This window comes from Branchiostoma floridae, chromosome 5, assembly GCF_000003815.2.
Source record: "Branchiostoma floridae strain S238N-H82 chromosome 5, Bfl_VNyyK, whole genome shotgun sequence".
NCBI classification, from domain to species: Eukaryota; Metazoa; Chordata; class Leptocardii; order Amphioxiformes; family Branchiostomatidae; genus Branchiostoma; species Branchiostoma floridae.
The window spans coordinates 21,677,256-21,693,222 of record NC_049983.1 but is presented as its reverse complement, the minus strand read 5'-3'; the positions used below and the strand labels follow the sequence as shown (position 1 = coordinate 21,693,222).

General features: G+C 40.3%; 2 protein-coding genes across 6 annotated transcripts in view; both read right to left on the bottom strand.

The window, feature by feature from the left end:
* Positions 1-15,140, bottom strand: part of LOC118416829 (cadherin EGF LAG seven-pass G-type receptor 1-like) — a 28,388-nt gene extending 13,248 nt beyond the window's left edge. For 2 of the 5 annotated variants that reach the window (XM_035822094.1, XM_035822096.1), the window contains exons 1-12: positions 15,017-15,140; positions 10,857-11,063; positions 10,047-10,280; positions 9,299-9,633; positions 8,565-8,848; positions 8,014-8,046; positions 7,596-7,625; positions 6,758-6,892; positions 4,109-4,432; positions 3,853-3,933; positions 2,534-2,581; positions 1,143-1,370 (exon numbers count right to left, since the gene is read on the bottom strand). In XM_035822094.1, the coding sequence (XP_035677987.1) occupies positions 1,143-1,370; positions 2,534-2,581; positions 3,853-3,933; positions 4,109-4,432; positions 6,758-6,892; positions 7,596-7,625; positions 8,014-8,046; positions 8,565-8,848; positions 9,299-9,633; positions 10,047-10,280; positions 10,857-11,063; positions 15,017-15,100 (2,023 nt within the window). In that variant the 5' untranslated portion in view covers positions 15,101-15,140. The remainder of the gene's footprint in view (positions 1-1,142; positions 1,371-2,533; positions 2,582-3,852; positions 3,934-4,108; positions 4,433-6,757; positions 6,893-7,595; positions 7,626-8,013; positions 8,047-8,564; positions 8,849-9,298; positions 9,634-10,046; positions 10,281-10,856; positions 11,064-15,016) is intronic. The other 3 variants (XM_035822095.1, XM_035822097.1, XM_035822098.1) reach the window with 3 other exon arrangements.
* Positions 15,141-15,815: 675 nt separating this feature from the next.
* The window catches only part of LOC118416259 (cadherin EGF LAG seven-pass G-type receptor 2-like), a 1,641-nt gene continuing 1,489 nt past the window's right edge, over positions 15,816-15,967 (bottom strand). The window contains exon 4 of the mRNA XM_035821345.1: positions 15,816-15,965. Within this exon, the coding sequence (XP_035677238.1) occupies positions 15,816-15,965 (150 nt within the window). The remainder of the gene's footprint in view (positions 15,966-15,967) is intronic.

Here is a 15,967-nt window from a genome sequence, read left to right as displayed (position 1 = left end):
TAATAAACAATCACAAGAAATTACAAATAGAAGGTATTGCCAATTTCTTACAGCTTAATTCTTTTCTGAAATCAGAATGATCATTTTTGACTCAAATTTGTTTTTCTTATTTCTTTATTGTTGTTGTATCTCTATGTTTATGTCATGATCACGCTTGCATCTTTCAGACAGTCTCACAACAAACACACCTGCACGTCATTGTCACATCATAACAAACAAACCGCAAACGTACACAAACATCAACGATCACGTACACGTTAGTGACATGTGGATGGTTACTGACATTAATCTACTAACAGACAAAAATTAACGTGTGCTGCCAGCTATACCCCTAACCATGGTAACTGATAGCTTGTGTCTAATAATATGTTAACTGTTACCATTGTTCAGGTACTGAGTAAGTGCAAGTACAAAATTGGTAACGCCAAATTCATTTCTTAGTTCTCGTAGTATTGTTCCCGAAAATAAATGAAGGAAACAGACAGAGTGAATCTTTCTAATAAAAAATTACAATGCACAGAGAGATATTTTTCAAATGGATCAGTGAAATATTGCTACACTTGACATACATTTGTAGAGGGCTTCCAAGTGCCCAGGGGTTCTCCCTTATTTCAAATGACTTGGCATATATCTTACAGTTAGACTAATTCATAAACCATTTAGTAAGTTCACGATTTTCTATGGCCACTTCTCAATTGCTACTGCTACTGTATACGCAAGTTCACTGTTTCAACCGTGAACTCAAAGATACTGCAAACTCTTCATTTTCACAGTGCAGAGACATTTAGGTCACGCAAACTTAATTGATTCTACAGTATTTGAACACAATCCCATCTCTACAACTGGATAGAAAATGGAATTACTTCCGGACATGTCCAGTTATAAGTTAGTGCCTTATCATGTCCAACCAATTTTATTTCTAGTTAGATGTACTTGCATTGAATTGCTGGGCCATTTCTTTATAGTTATGCTAGCTAGCGCTGAAGAAGAGTGATGGATGTCACTTGCAATGTCCAGAAGTAATTCTCCTTTTTCCCCAGTTGTAGAGACTGAATTGTTTTTGAATACTGTTTACCATGATGCTAACCTTCATGAATGACTCTACAGTATTTCACTGGCTATGAAAGAGCTGCGAACCGTACCTGGCTGTATTCTGACGACGTCAGGCTGGCTCCCGTGGATGCTACCACCGTGCTGACTGACGGGGGGGCTGGGCTTGTCCCCGTTGACCTTCGGCTCGACCTTGAGCCTGTCTAAACTGCCCAGACTCTCCCGCTCGCTGGCGGACAGTGGCTCCCCCGGCCACTTCGGCTTGGGTTTGGGCATGAGGGGCGGCTTTTCTCTGGGTACTCTGTTCACTGGCACGGGATCTAGGAGTGGGGGTAAAGACAAGAATGTCAGAATAACTGGTGGAACACTTAAAGCTCTACTGACAGTACTGTGAGATAGGAACACTGAAAAAGGCCACTTCGGTTTGGGCATGAGGGGAGGCTTTTCTCTGGGTACTCTGTTCACTGGCACGGGATCTAGGGGTGGAGGTGAAGATGGAAATGTCAGGATAACTGGTGGACCACTTAAAGCTCTACTGACAGTATTGTGAGATTGGAACGCTGAAAAAGGCCACTTGGGCTTGGGTTTGGACATGAGGGGAGGCTTTTCTCTGGGTACTCTGTTCACTGGCACAGGATCTAAAGGTGGAGGTAAAGACGGGAATGTCAGGATAACTAAGTGTAGGAATAGGAAGTGCTTTTTAGTCCCACTTTTTAGTACAAGGTCATGCATCAATGAATTCACAATAAGCATCATTTTTTGCAGAATTTAACTTGTGGTGAATTACGAGAGGTGTGTTTGTAAAACTCACTAAACCCATGCAGACCCTGCCCGAGCATTTCCTACTATATGTATACTTTTTAGACACTTCCTTCATTGGGAATGTTTCCGGCATAAATGAGGGGTGATGAGCAAGAAAAGAAAGCCATTATATCGTCCACAAGATATTAAACAACAATAGGGCTGGGTATCGGTACAGCGTACCGGTACAAAACCGGTTTTTCTTATTGGACTGGTCCAGAAAAACCGGACCTGAAAAAATTAGGTGGACCGGATGTTGGACCGATTAGAAAATTAACAGATTATTTTATCAGGCATTCACACGTTTTGGCGCTTGCAGGTGGAAGAAAATAACAAGAGTGAAGTAGTGTAGAGTTTATAGTAATTTCTACCAAGTTTTACAGCCAATTGTACAGGTGAAGTTAGCGTTGTAGGATTTTAAAACGCCAGTGTAAGTCTAATACTCCACCAAACAGATTTCTTTGTAGTGAAATGGACCAGTGGTATGAGTCATACTGCATCAGGTCCAGGTTCAGGTCCGGACCTGGACCTGATCCTTTGGACCTGAACCGGACCTGGACCTGAATTTTCTGTAACGGTACCCAGCCCTAAACAACACATAACAAGACAATGGCCAGATGATCCTTATGCAGAGGTGGTCACTGCAAATGTAGTAACTTTCATAACATAACGAAATTCTCACCTTTTGGAGTACTGTGAAGTGGTCCGTGAACTGGTGGTTTTAGATGTTCTGCAAAAGAAACAAACAGAAAGTGTCAACAATAACAAACAATTCTTTTCTGTGTCATTTTCCAATCAAATTGTGGTACCTATTGCGGCCCGAACAATCACGCGTAAACTCGAGACGCTTTTCAGGCTATTTGTAACGTTTCTTCGCGGGAGAAATCAGGCCCTTCTGTAGGCATGCTGCTTGGGCCATGCACTGTGTTATGTCTGAGTTAGAAAGGAAGGCAAGCAACAGTAATACAAGTCAGCTCAGACTTAGTATCCATTCCATTTCATTTCACAGCCATGGAAACAACTTTGTTGAAAGCTTCTCGAAAAAGAATTTGTGATGAGGTTAACGTAAAGCAAAATGCTTGCAATTCAAACATTTTGATTCTGGATATTTCAATTCAATCCAAACCACTGGACAATTTTTTGAGGATGAGAAACATTTTAAATATCACCCAGTATTCTTCATCAGGGAAAATAAAATGAGTAACTGAGTCATTCAATTTCCACTGATAAAGAATGCTGAATAACATTTGAAACATTTCCAATCCTCAAACATTTGTCCAGTGGTTTAGGTTGAATTGAAATATTACCATGATTATTCCTTCATGGATTCCTTCATAAGTGCATTTTGATTATCAGCACTGGCTGAAAATGAACATGGAAAACGAGACAAAGAAAAGTTCTAGCAAAGATATTGTCAGAGCTTGCCAGATGGGCATAGGTACGGAATTTGACACAATCTAGTATAAAGTATAGAGACAGACGCTTCTAAACAATCAGGGTAGGTGAGATATACATGTACATGTATGCAAAGGAAAAAAGACCATATTTTTCCATTTTTTTTTCTTCAAAAAGGGGAAATAAGGAAGAAAAAGTTTTGAGTTTGCCAATGGAAGAAGTACATAGAAATCAGGTTTGGCAAGATTTTGGCAAAGACTTGTTGGAAATGTTGTATTGAAGCGGGTAAACATTCAACTACATAATTGTAGATGGATCCACAGCTAGTATAATTGAAATGTTGGGTGATGAAATGGTGGATGACACAGCACACACACTACATGTTAATGACACTGTTAACAGATGTGGTGATGATGTTAGCGAAGCGAAAGCAAAATGTTACGACTACGTAAAGGAGCCAAAATGCGGATTATGACATCAGCGCTCTGCGTGGACATGACTACGAGATGATGATTCTCTAGCAAAGCGGTCCACTGTGCAGGCGGGCTAAAGAAAAAAAAGCCATGGTTATGTGCGTTTTTTTAAAGAGAAGAAAGAATCCAACACCTCCTTTGCCGAGCTGAGCCTCCTTTTTCCCATCAGCGCTTTCCGCCACCATATCCGGCATATCTGCCGTTGTTTGGGGATCTGGTACAAGCGAGAAGAACAGTTAGGACGATCCACGGAAGTGGTGGGGCGGCAGAAAAGTTGAAGCAAAGCAAAGAATGGTTCACAAAAGTCTCAGGGAAGAAATAGTCACAAATTCACAGTTGTGGGAAAAAGACAAAGATTCAAGTACAAGTACAGCATGGGGGTGTGTTACTTTGTGTCGCGTCTTTCGGGTCTTTCTGCAGAAACTCGTATTCGCTCTCCGAATCATCCGAGCTCGACGAAGACGAGTAGAAATTCCCAGAGGCGCTCTTAGCGATCCCCTTGCGGCTGCCGGGTTTCTTAAGGATTTGTTTGAGTTCTTTCGCCGCCGAGGAGTCAGAGTTGGACTCGGAACCTTCGTCCGACATTTGCCTTTCTCGGCGCTCCCGGCTTGACTTGGAGCTCCTGCTCCGAGAGGATCGCGAGCTTTTTGGAGACTTAAGGATCGGCCTGAGAGATTTGGGGGCATCCTCCATTACGACCTCTAGGGACAAGTCTAGGGGGATTCAAGGTCAACAACAACAAGGTCAGCTACGTACACCGGACGTTACAACGTTACCAGAGCACTGAAACACACTGAAGCACACTTTGCAGGGAGGAAGTAAAGGGTTTGGCACATGCACAGGAGTTTGAGCTGCAAGAGAGAAGCATGGTCACAACAGCATAACCCACCAGTGCTCGAAATACCCACCCACTTGCAAACACACTACCACATTTTGCTTGGCGCAACTTAATTTCGAACCCTGGTAGTGCAGTGCGCATCCTGGAATTTTGTAAGTTGGAACACCGCTTTTCTGCCAACTTTCGTACATAAGCTTTTGGATTTGTTTCTTGATATGATTAAAACTTAGAAGTTACATGTAACTGGAAGAGAAGATAAAGGACAAGTAGCTGATTTGGATAAAGTAACAACTTGGAAGTGGGGCAACCTGAAATGTTTATGGCGACTGCAACCTGGCTTTTCACTCAGGTTGCTGCTTGGGGAATTTGGCTGAAAAAGTATTTCGAGCACTGATAACATGTACACATAGCCTGTCTCTTTACCCTTCAATAGACTCTACAATACTTTGTACTACAATTTAGGTTTCTACATGTACATATAGGTCACCCTTCCCACTGGATGGAGACAATTATAAGCAATTGTTGAGAGACCAAAATTGGATCAGTATGACAAATGTCTTCATGAATTAAATACAATACATCAAGCTGGTGTGACATCGAAGGGCAGTTAAACCGGCTATATATAAAATGAAGTTCATTTGACCTAAATGATATTTTTGGCCGGTCAATGTAACTGCCTCAGTGAAAAGAGGTGCATGTATCTTGAAGGTCATGTTACATCTACAACGTATGGATGAGTAAATTCTATGTTTCATAAACAATTAACCTGAACTATATCAAATTATGTTCTCTACTAATTAAGAATTAATTAAATCATAACATCCTTTTGTAGTTTGCTAAATTGATCCTTTTACAATATTGATCAAATCAATACAGATATATGTACAGATGCCAACTTTCAAGTGCAACATGTATGTAATTTTGCAGCCCCCCCCCAAAAAAAAGTTTTACCAACTCCAGAAGCTAACATACACTTGCATGATTCCACCAGGCGCCATTATACCGCCACCTCAAAAAAAGTTGTTATAGAGGCCTTCTCAAGATTGTCTTCAATACCTAAATATCTGAATTGTATTAAATTTAGGATATTTAACATTCGGTGTTCAAGACAATCTTGGGAAGACCTCTATACTAACTTTTTTTTGAGGTGGCGGTATTATGGCACCTGGTGGAATTATGATAGTCGATGTTACCACATCCGTGACACAGCTGAGGACAAGGCCTACACTTCTCCCAGATTAAGTCTCGATAGCAAACAAGCTCACCACTCACAACAAGGACGTGCATGTTTAGTCAACAAAAGCCTTTTCATTAGACAACACGAAATACGTTTTCGTCCTGCTCGCCGGATAGTTGTCAACAAATAAACAAGACCATTTCGTCAACAGAACTCATTGAAGTCATTGTTTAACCCACACACCCAAATAGTGAATGATATTAAATATGATCATTTTAAATCTTTTAATCTGAGATACGACAGAATGATTAAAACTTAAGAATTCAATTGATGTAATTTTGCACAGAGACTGGCCACATACAGTATGACAGTGTTGTCACGGCTAGTTGTGTCACAGACCTGTTGGTGTTTTCTGGAGCTCGAGTCGGCGATTGAAGTTACAGTTTAGAATAAAATATCTTGACCATAAAATCACAAAACTTTGAAGTCATTTAATTTTTGCAATTTTTTTATGGTGGTTGCTCTACCGCAAATTCATAGAATCTTGACGTCCCCTTTGTACTCCTACGACTAGTACTAGATTACAGGATTGGTTCATGTGTAATTTTTAAACAGCTTAAACCTCATTTTCTCCCTACCATGAAATAAAACCACCGCAAAAGTTAACTTACAGAAAACTAAATGTTGGCACTGTCCATTTTCTGTTATCAATCATGATATAATGGTATCTAACAAACCTGACATTATGTTGATGATCAAAAAGATGTTTGAAAAGGAAAAAGAGATTTTCTGTATTCTCCCACTAGTGAGGAAGGTCTAGTCTCCAAGCAGACACATCGGTGCCTTAGAGATAATATATCAAAGCTGGCAAAGGAGTATAGCCGGCCAAAGGGAGATAGCTGGCCAAGGGAGTCAAACGGGCACCTGGTGCCGCTATACTAAGTCCCTGGCCAGCTTTGATACTATTTCTAAGGCACCGTAGGGTCTGCTTGGAGACTAAGGAAGGTCGAACAATACAGGTACCGCTTAGTTTGATGGTTTTCTCCCAGTTGGGCTGTCCGTCATATTCCTCGTCGTCTGAGGAATGTGAGGAGGCAAGAGACAGTTCCTCGTCTGGATCGTTCAGTGACATGTCGCTGTCGGAGTCCGAATCACCCTCTGACGGGAACAAGAACATCGTCAGTGTCAAGTTTATACATGAATTGTTATTGACTAATATACAATATAATTAAATATTGAATAATTGAAGACAAGTACAAAATGTATAAGTGAATATTGGCTAATTGAAGACACCCTGTGATGGAAAACAGAACATCAGTTTCAACTATCATTAACTATGATTAAATGTTGAGTAATGAAAGACAAATTGTAACCAACTCCTAATCAACATGAAGTAAACAAAAAACATCAGAAACCAAAACATAGTTTGCTTCAACTATCCCAAACACACTTAAATGTTGACTAATCTAAGACAAATTGTCAGAAAATTCAAAGCACCCTCAGACAGGAACCAAAACATTGTTTCAACTAACACAAGTATGTATGATAAAATGTTAACTAATTGAGTCACCATCTGACAAAAACCAGTGCGTTGAGCTTTTCCAAAACTGTGCAATGTATAATTCACAGTTGACTAAACACAGCAAAATTTCAATCTCCATACTATATATTTTTCCATTAAAAAATGTCACACTATATACTATGTCTTGTGACCCTCACAATGATAATAATCTAAATGATTTAACCAAAATGAAAACCAATTGATACTCAAGGACAACCATGATTCTAGCCACAAAACACAGAAAACATTGAACAAAAATGTTTTCACTTCCACAGAACTAGACACTTAGAATGACCTTACTCTTCTTTTTGACTCGACGGGGTTTCCGTGCTTTTGGGTTACAGCAGAGGGGAAGTCATACATTAGATTACACGTGAGGCATAGACATTAGTACTCAACTGGTTAAACTTAATACATGTACTAAAGTATATCAGATAATAGTTCTCAAAACAGTATAGATGACATCCTCTGGGAATCCAAAACTGATGCGAGCGTGCAAATAAAAAAAAAGTTTGCCCAAAACAGAAGTTGACGGTGGTTTCATAAACGAAAATTGCGGGCAGTTTAAATTCAAGTTAAAATTCAGCTCTTATATTTCTTCCAGTGTTACAGAAATCAAAACTTTATAATTCAATGCATGCAAGACAATGATTCTTTTTGTAGCATTAAATTTTGCAGAAACAACATGATAGTAAACCACACAGTGTATTGTTCTTACCTGGTTTTCCTTCCACTTGTGCAACTGTTATTTCTGCATTCAAGCAAAAAAATGAAATAAAAAAAGCTTCAATAACAAGACAGCAACACAATGCCTGGATGCAGCAACTTCACAATAACATGCACATTGCACAACCAAAAACACGTCTAGCATTTCAACTTCACTTACACAAAAGATTAAAAAATAACAAAGTCCAAAATGTGATACATGCATTCTTGTACAATGTTATGTTATTATCATCCTTGGAAGGCTCAATGAACATGGTAAGCTGGCAAAAATTAACATTACTTTCATAGGCTTTTAAAAAAAACCAATAAACTGTACTGCTTTAGCTGCAGTACAAAGCATAAATCGTGTATTAGTTCCATTTAGGGAAAGAAGACTTCTAAACAATAAGGGAAACTTTCTAACATCTATAAACGAGGTAAAATGTTACACTTCCTGTAAAAGCTTTCAATGATTTGCAGTATTTATCACATTTTTTGGTGGGCAATTTAAACCTTACTTAACAAATACAGAAATAAAAAAAGAATAGAAAAGATTTTGCCCACCTTCCCCACCTTTGTTGACCTTCCCGTCCAGGAACATCGGATGGTTGGGTTTATAGTCGTTAGGGTTGTACCCAGTCCTCAGCATGCCGTCCGTGCGCCAAAGCTGGCTGGTGGACGTCTTACTGGTGGAGCGGCTGCCTGTGGAGTTGGTGGATGTGCCGATGTTGATGCGGTGCAGCCCGCCGTCCGCGGAGGACGTGTTGTTGTAGGCGAGCGCCGAGCGGGACATCAGGGTGGTCCTGGTCGTCACGCTGTCCTCGTAGGTACCCTTCTTACCTCGACACCTAAGGTATAGGGGCAAGAAATGGCGCAATGTGAATTACAACAGATATGTCAAGTTCTTATAATATATAGACAGGCTTTTAATTGTCTTGTAAAAAACTTTTTCCATGGTAAACCCTTTGATGTAAAGTGCATCGATTAAGACTTAAATGCCTTGTTAAAAGTGACAGGAAGCGGGCCAAAAATCCTTTTCCTGTTACCTTCAAAATTGTGAGGAATCTTAAACATTACCTGCAATTTGCACAAACTTCTACATGTATGAACATGTATACTATTGTTTCATTGCATACTGTTGCTTAGAAAAATAAGTTGAGATTGTTTGATTCTTTTTACACTTCTGGCAACAGTTTTCTAGTTTTCTGAAAAATGTACCAAAGTAACAGAAGGAGGTCAAACTTCTATAGTGTGATACAATATTGTAACAAATCTCTGGTTCCCTCCAGTATACTAACCTTCCCCAGCACCTGCTCCAGCCCTGCCGTACACTCGGGTTGAAGATACAGTGGAACAGGAACACGAACAGGCCCTGCATGCACGTAAGGATAGCAAACATGTAGTGAAACGTCTCCAAATCCTGGTTCACGGCCAGCACACCAAACACCCACGTGGTGCCGAGCATCGGGATCAGGATGGCGGTGGCCATGAGACCCGATTTCAGCGACTGGTGCTCCGGATCCTTCCTCGCCATGCGGAGCAGCCGCCGGACAGCGAAGATGAAGACAAACAGGTTGATGAGGACGACCAGGAGGATTGGTCCAGCCAGCGTCCAGAAGAGTCGGTCGTTGACCTGTAGAATAAAGGAAGAGAATATTAAATTTTTTTGTTGTTGCTTTTTTTTCTACAAATGTTTGTTATCACATTCTTCAGGTCAATTACGACTGGTTTACATTGTACTACAGCTACACATGTACATGTAGGTGTTGCTGCTTATAGAATGCAGTCACAAATGTGTACTATTCACATTTATACACTTATGCGATGTTTACAATGTAGTCCCAAATGTAAAGGAGGCTGTATGGGCCAGGATCAGGAAGTCTACTCCAGTTATGAACCGTGATGAGGGGCGATAGAAACCTAGTTACGTTTAGGGCTGCATTCTTAAGAAGTAGAAGAAAATTGTCAGAAGTGTTAATTGACAACTGTTATGTATACACTACACTCCTTTATATTTGGGACTTTGTTGTTTGGTGCGACGTGTACCTGTAGCCAGCAGAAGTCACGGTTGCCGTAGCTCTCAGGCTTGACTCCGAACGCCAGTCCGACGATGATGGCAGGCGCGCCCCAGCCGATGGAGTAGTAGAAGCGCATGTGTCCCTGGTTGATGTTGCGGATCTCGGTCAGCATGCGGTAGATGTGGAGAGCCTCCAGGAACATCCAGGCAAAGGCAGTCAGGAAGGAGTAGTGGAGCAGGATGGCCACCAAGGTGCACATGAGCTGTGACAATAGGGAATCATTATGGTAAATAACAGGAAAATAATGGAAGGATGTCACATTTGGAAACGTTTATCTATTTTACCAGCGGTGACATACTGCCTCGTATTATCAACGTTCATATGTCAGATGAAGGTTGAAGGATTGCTTGAAGATTTAATAAAAGTTTTCTTTTGTTCGATAAAAAGTCATAACTTTCATAAAAATATATAGAACCATTTTTGCTATACAGGATGATGATTATGTATCATTCTTTTTTCTCTGATGCCAAAAAAAAACAATAGTTGTATGTATCATTTTGTATGCTGGAAAAAAAGGAGAACACTGGGTAATGCAGGGGCAGCCAAATCATAATAATAATATGACAAAGGAAACAATACACATTATATGGACCCGTTGCATGCTGGGAACAATAATGGAGAACTTTGAAAATGGTACATGTGATGCACACATGTAACATGTATATTTGAATGTTTTACTTGAATGTCAGGAACATTCAGCTTTAATGACCTGATTTTCCCATATCTGACTACAACATCTAGCCATACCTTGCAGAATACAAGATCGCATGAGCCTTACCTGGTTGTGTGTAGCGTTGACCCCCACCAGGAAGATGAGCTCAGCGATGAAGATGGAGGCGACCAGGTTCTTGTGGATGGTGTTGGTGTTGGACTGCAGGTTCTTCAGGCACATGAAGGTCAGGAATGCCGCCACGAGGAGCACGAGTGATATACCGATCCCCACATACGTCACCACCATGAGCGCCACTGGGCGGTTCAGGCCAAACTGCAGGGAACGTTTATGATGGTTAGACATCCAGGTAAACAATATTCAAATAAAATTCAATCTCTACAACTTGATAAAAACGGAGATTTACTTCCAGACATTTTGATTGATAACTGGCAGAAACAATTCAATACAAGTACATCTAAATATAAAAAATTGTTTTAGTCACTTAATTCTAATGACACTGAAGAAGAGTGATAGCTGTCACTTCAAACATTTGGAAGTAAATCTGCTTTTATATCCAGTTATCGAAATTGAATAGTATTTGGACAAACTGCAAGCCTTTTACGGTAAAGAGAAAAATGTTTTTTTTTTAGAGAGGTGAAAGTTATAGCCTCTACCAGGCTCCACAGGTTGCTTGAAAAATAGTAGAAATTGGCCAAATGAGACAGACAAAACGCCAGGGGAGTTAGATGGCCGAAGAGTACAATTTGAGACCAGGCCGACCAACACTCCAAGACCAATTAACTCCTACTAGTCTTTTATTCCTAACTTGGCCAAAGTCCCCTATTCAGCCAGGCGGGAGTCTGGTAGAGACTAGGAAACTTATTGTTTGTTTGATTATGTTCCCTTGGCAAAATGTTAGCAATAAAACATTACAATTGATTAGTTAGTTACAAACATAGATTCATTCAAGTATATCGAAAGTTGGAATGACAAATTTCTTTAACACATATTAATACCAGCCAATTTTCATGTCTCAACTTTGGTGTATTCCCCCGTTTTTAAAAACAACGGATAACGCTGGTTCACCTTTATCCAAAGGTGACCTATATTCGTTGTCTGTAAAAAATGCGTACTTAGGGATCTGAAGTTGACGGACGGTGGTTTCAAAATCGGAACATTTTGAAAATATTCCAAATTTGAAACCACAGTCCGCAGTTTTAATACGTTTTTTAATACTCCAAAATGTGCTATTTTTAAAGACAACGGATAAAGGTCACCCCGCGAATAAAGGTGAACAAGCGTTATAGGTTAGACAATGTATAAAGGTTTGCATTACATGTAAGATAGAACAGAACACAGAGACAAGTGAGCAGCACAAGAAGTGAGGCGAGGACGTACCTCTGGAGGCTGTCAGTGTGCGAGTCATCAGGAGAAGGAGAGAGAAAAGTCGTGTCAAGAGAGAACAAGGACAAGCTACACAACACTTGTTCACGGATTTCCAACGTAACACAACTTTCAAATTTGTCTGAATACTGTAAAATGAAAACTTGCTGCACTACCAGAAATCACTTGCAGATTTTCAATGGCTGCCGTCTACTCAAAAACACATTTTGTACCTACAAAAAAGATCATGGGAATAGCAAACTGGGCTAAATCACAGTTCCAATAGAAAACAGCAGTTTATGCTCCCCTCCCAATTAAAAAACAAACATACTGTAATTCTTGAAATTCTCGCGTCTGGAAATTATAGCGTTTTTGGGAAAATGGAGTAACTCGCGTCACTTAATTTTAGCGTTGTGAAGGAGGCGCTAAATTTTCAGTCGGATGTGTGAAAAAATAGCATGAATATTACCAAAACCCTCGGTAGTTTACATGCCTAAAGTCCGAAAAATACATGACTAGAAATAACATACACGCCGGCGGTGCGTGTGGTTCTGAATAATAAACAACTTACGGACGCGGTGATTTCAAAACGCGCTTGACGGCCGCCGACTCTGGCCGGCCGGCGGCCCGCTAAATTTTGGCGGACATAGCCGACCCAACGACGACAACAGCCCACTTGATACTACTGTCGTGAATAAGGAAGCCGAGAAAGCCATACAGGCGGCGAACAGCGAGAAAAAAGTAGCGGGAACCACCACCATACTCCGGAAGCAGGACCAAGATTGCGAAATTTGGTAGCGAAAACTTGTGAGGGACGTCAGCGAATCTCGAATCGGCCACGCATTCGATCAAAAAGACGTTTCTGGAAGAAGTCGCCCACCATGGAACGAACAAGATCGCAAACTTTTCACACACGAAAAACATCGCCAGACTTGAAGGTTGTCGACCTCGATGCGGCGCCGCAGAAATAATTTTGTGAGATCCATGCGGCGCACGGTCGGCGCCATTTTGAAACTTGATTGTTGTTGTTTGTACGCTTGGGTGGCGGCGGATTCTTGTAATTCCGAATTGTTCGTAGCTCACAAAAAACACGCCTTACATATTGGGCTTTGACGCTATGAATTTGACTGTATTTCTGCCTAGAAATTCGTAGATTTACACCAAATATTCCGTAGTGGCTTTGTATTTTTTTCTGCGACGCCATTTTTGCTGTTGTTGTCTGCACGATAAGATGACGCGGACATTTTCTAAGTGTAACATCGTAGCACAACGTGAACTTCGGAACTGTTTTGTATATTTTATGGACAAACTTCTAAATCGTAGCGTAGAATAATATTGATAAATACGCAATTGGTAAATATGCAGCTCAGCTCGTAACGAATTTGTGTTGTTTGCGTCAGCATGCTTTCACTGCATTTTGTAAAAGAACTGACGACAAACTTTCCATTTAAATATATGTTTTATTTCTTGAAGAACGACGAACTTCTTGTTCCTGTGTGAATTACTAGGGTAATGTGTGCACGTTTTTGTAAAGGACAAGAGTTAGATCGTGACCGTATATACTAAGTAACAAAACCAGAAATCGGCGCCGCGACATTAGAGGGTGGGGGGCGGTGGTTAATTCGCGTAATGAAAAAGTCGCGTAATGAAAATTTAGCGCTCGACTAGTGGGCGCTAAAAACGCTAAAATTAAGTTACCGCAATAAAATCAAGAATTACAGTAGTTTTCACTGGTGTTTTCATAACTTGACATTACAACCTTTTCAGAAATTATAAACAGGATGTGTTTGGAACATAATCCTTCATAATAAAATCTCCTAAGTGATATAATATTTTGTGTACAACATCCGTTGTTGCCAACGATCTCAATCTTTTGTTTATGTATGCCGTAATATGCACTATTTTGGTCTTACAATAACAAATGGTTCCAAGAAAGGTATAAACTTTGTCTAGATCTTTCACAAATGGCTACGGTTTGAACAGTGAAGTACTGATACAAACTTCTTTAGTGGCACTGATATGAATCTTTGATTCAGTACAGAAGTGAATGGAACAAATGCAAGCGATATAAAAGTTGTTGTATATAGAAGTTGTTGAAAATCTCTAGAACAAGGTTGTCAAATCGACAAAAAGATATTAAAGTTTCTGGACATCGAATTGTGCGGTTTCAGACATACCTTTTGATTCTGCGTTAGCATGCGCAGTACATGCACCATGCAGTGGAGAAGCAGGGAGTGGCAAGCACATACACAGTTATAGACTTGTACAACGGTGTATTACAAGATACAACAGGAGGGGGGAGGAGGGCAGAATATGACAAAAACATCACATACAGAAATATTAGCACCAAGTACACAAACACCATACAGAACAACAAATGTACTACTGGCAATAGTGAGGTAGAGGCAGAGAAAAAGGAGTTGCAATAGCCACCAGAAGTTCAGTCAACTCTCATAATTCTGCTGGGTACCCTCAGACAGCCACATCAAAAATGATGTTATCAAGGCCTTTTCAAGAATGTCCTGAATACCTGGATATCTACATAGCTTGGGTATACCAATAGATCTCTTTGAATTTGTCATTAAAAAATGTAGCTGTCTACAGGCATCATGCAGAAATATTATGAGTTGAGCTACAAAAATTTTCAAACTTTCACCCATAACAAAACTGATTAATTGATTTTATTTTTTTAATTAATTCTGTACATTTTAGATGCTGTCACAGACTTTGAAATTCTTTTCTTAATTAAGGATGAATTGAAATTCTTGATTTGACAATATAGCTGTCATGCAGGACAACAAGTCGAATGCATTTCAGGCTAAAACAAAAGGCTGTATAGATGTATAATGCCAAATATAAGAATGTAGAACAGCATGCATGACAATATACTTAACAGCACATACCTCACTGGGTGAATCGTCCATCAGGATAGCGAAGCTGGAGAGGTGATCACAGCCGCACTTGATGTGGGTCAGGTTCCTCTCCATGAGCCGACACCCACGGGTGGTCCACGCACCTGCTCCGTTATGATGCCTAGGTGAAAAAAAAATGTCCATAAGTGCTAATACTTTCTGTCCAAAAATTTTATGGTAGATATTTTCTTGTGTGTCCTTTGCTATACCTTAAGTTAGAGCTTTCACAACTTCTTGGATCACATATTTGCTGCTGGTACAGTATATGCTACAAACTACACATAATATCTACTGTGAAACCTTTAACAGAATGTAACCAACAAGAATAGTATTCAAATGTGCACTGCTGCAATGTAAACATTTGTATTGTGATTGTAGATTCTGCAGCTACCAGGGAAAGCCTTTTATAATAACCTTCGGCTAGCCTTGACTGTATGTCGTTTCATAAAACTAAATAAATCAAACCAAAACAAATCCACTATGAAATCTTAACAACAGTAACCAACAAGAAAATACTTTTGAAAAGCAGATGCTTTACACTACAGTTCGCACAACAGATGCTAGATGGCGCTAGGGAGTTACGGCTTGAACTCACGGCAGGTTGAAGTCCCAGTACACACACTGCGGCTTAAGTTTGAGCTCCAGGAACACAGGGATCTTTCTGTCTATCTTGTCAATTATCTGTCATTTTCATCTTGTTTTAATAGTGGCGCCAATATAGGCTGTTTCAACGGACGCTATCTGTATTTGCTTATGTATGTTTGTTTAATAAAAAATAAAATAAAAAAACTCACGGTAGGTTGAAGTCCCAGTACACACACTGCGGTTTGCTGCGGTTCTCCCCCTGCAGCAGTTTGAACTCCAGGAACACGGGATCCAGCAGAACCACCGGGATGTCCGTGCCGTTCCAGGGGGGATTTTCCGTGCAGATCGTTCCTTGCT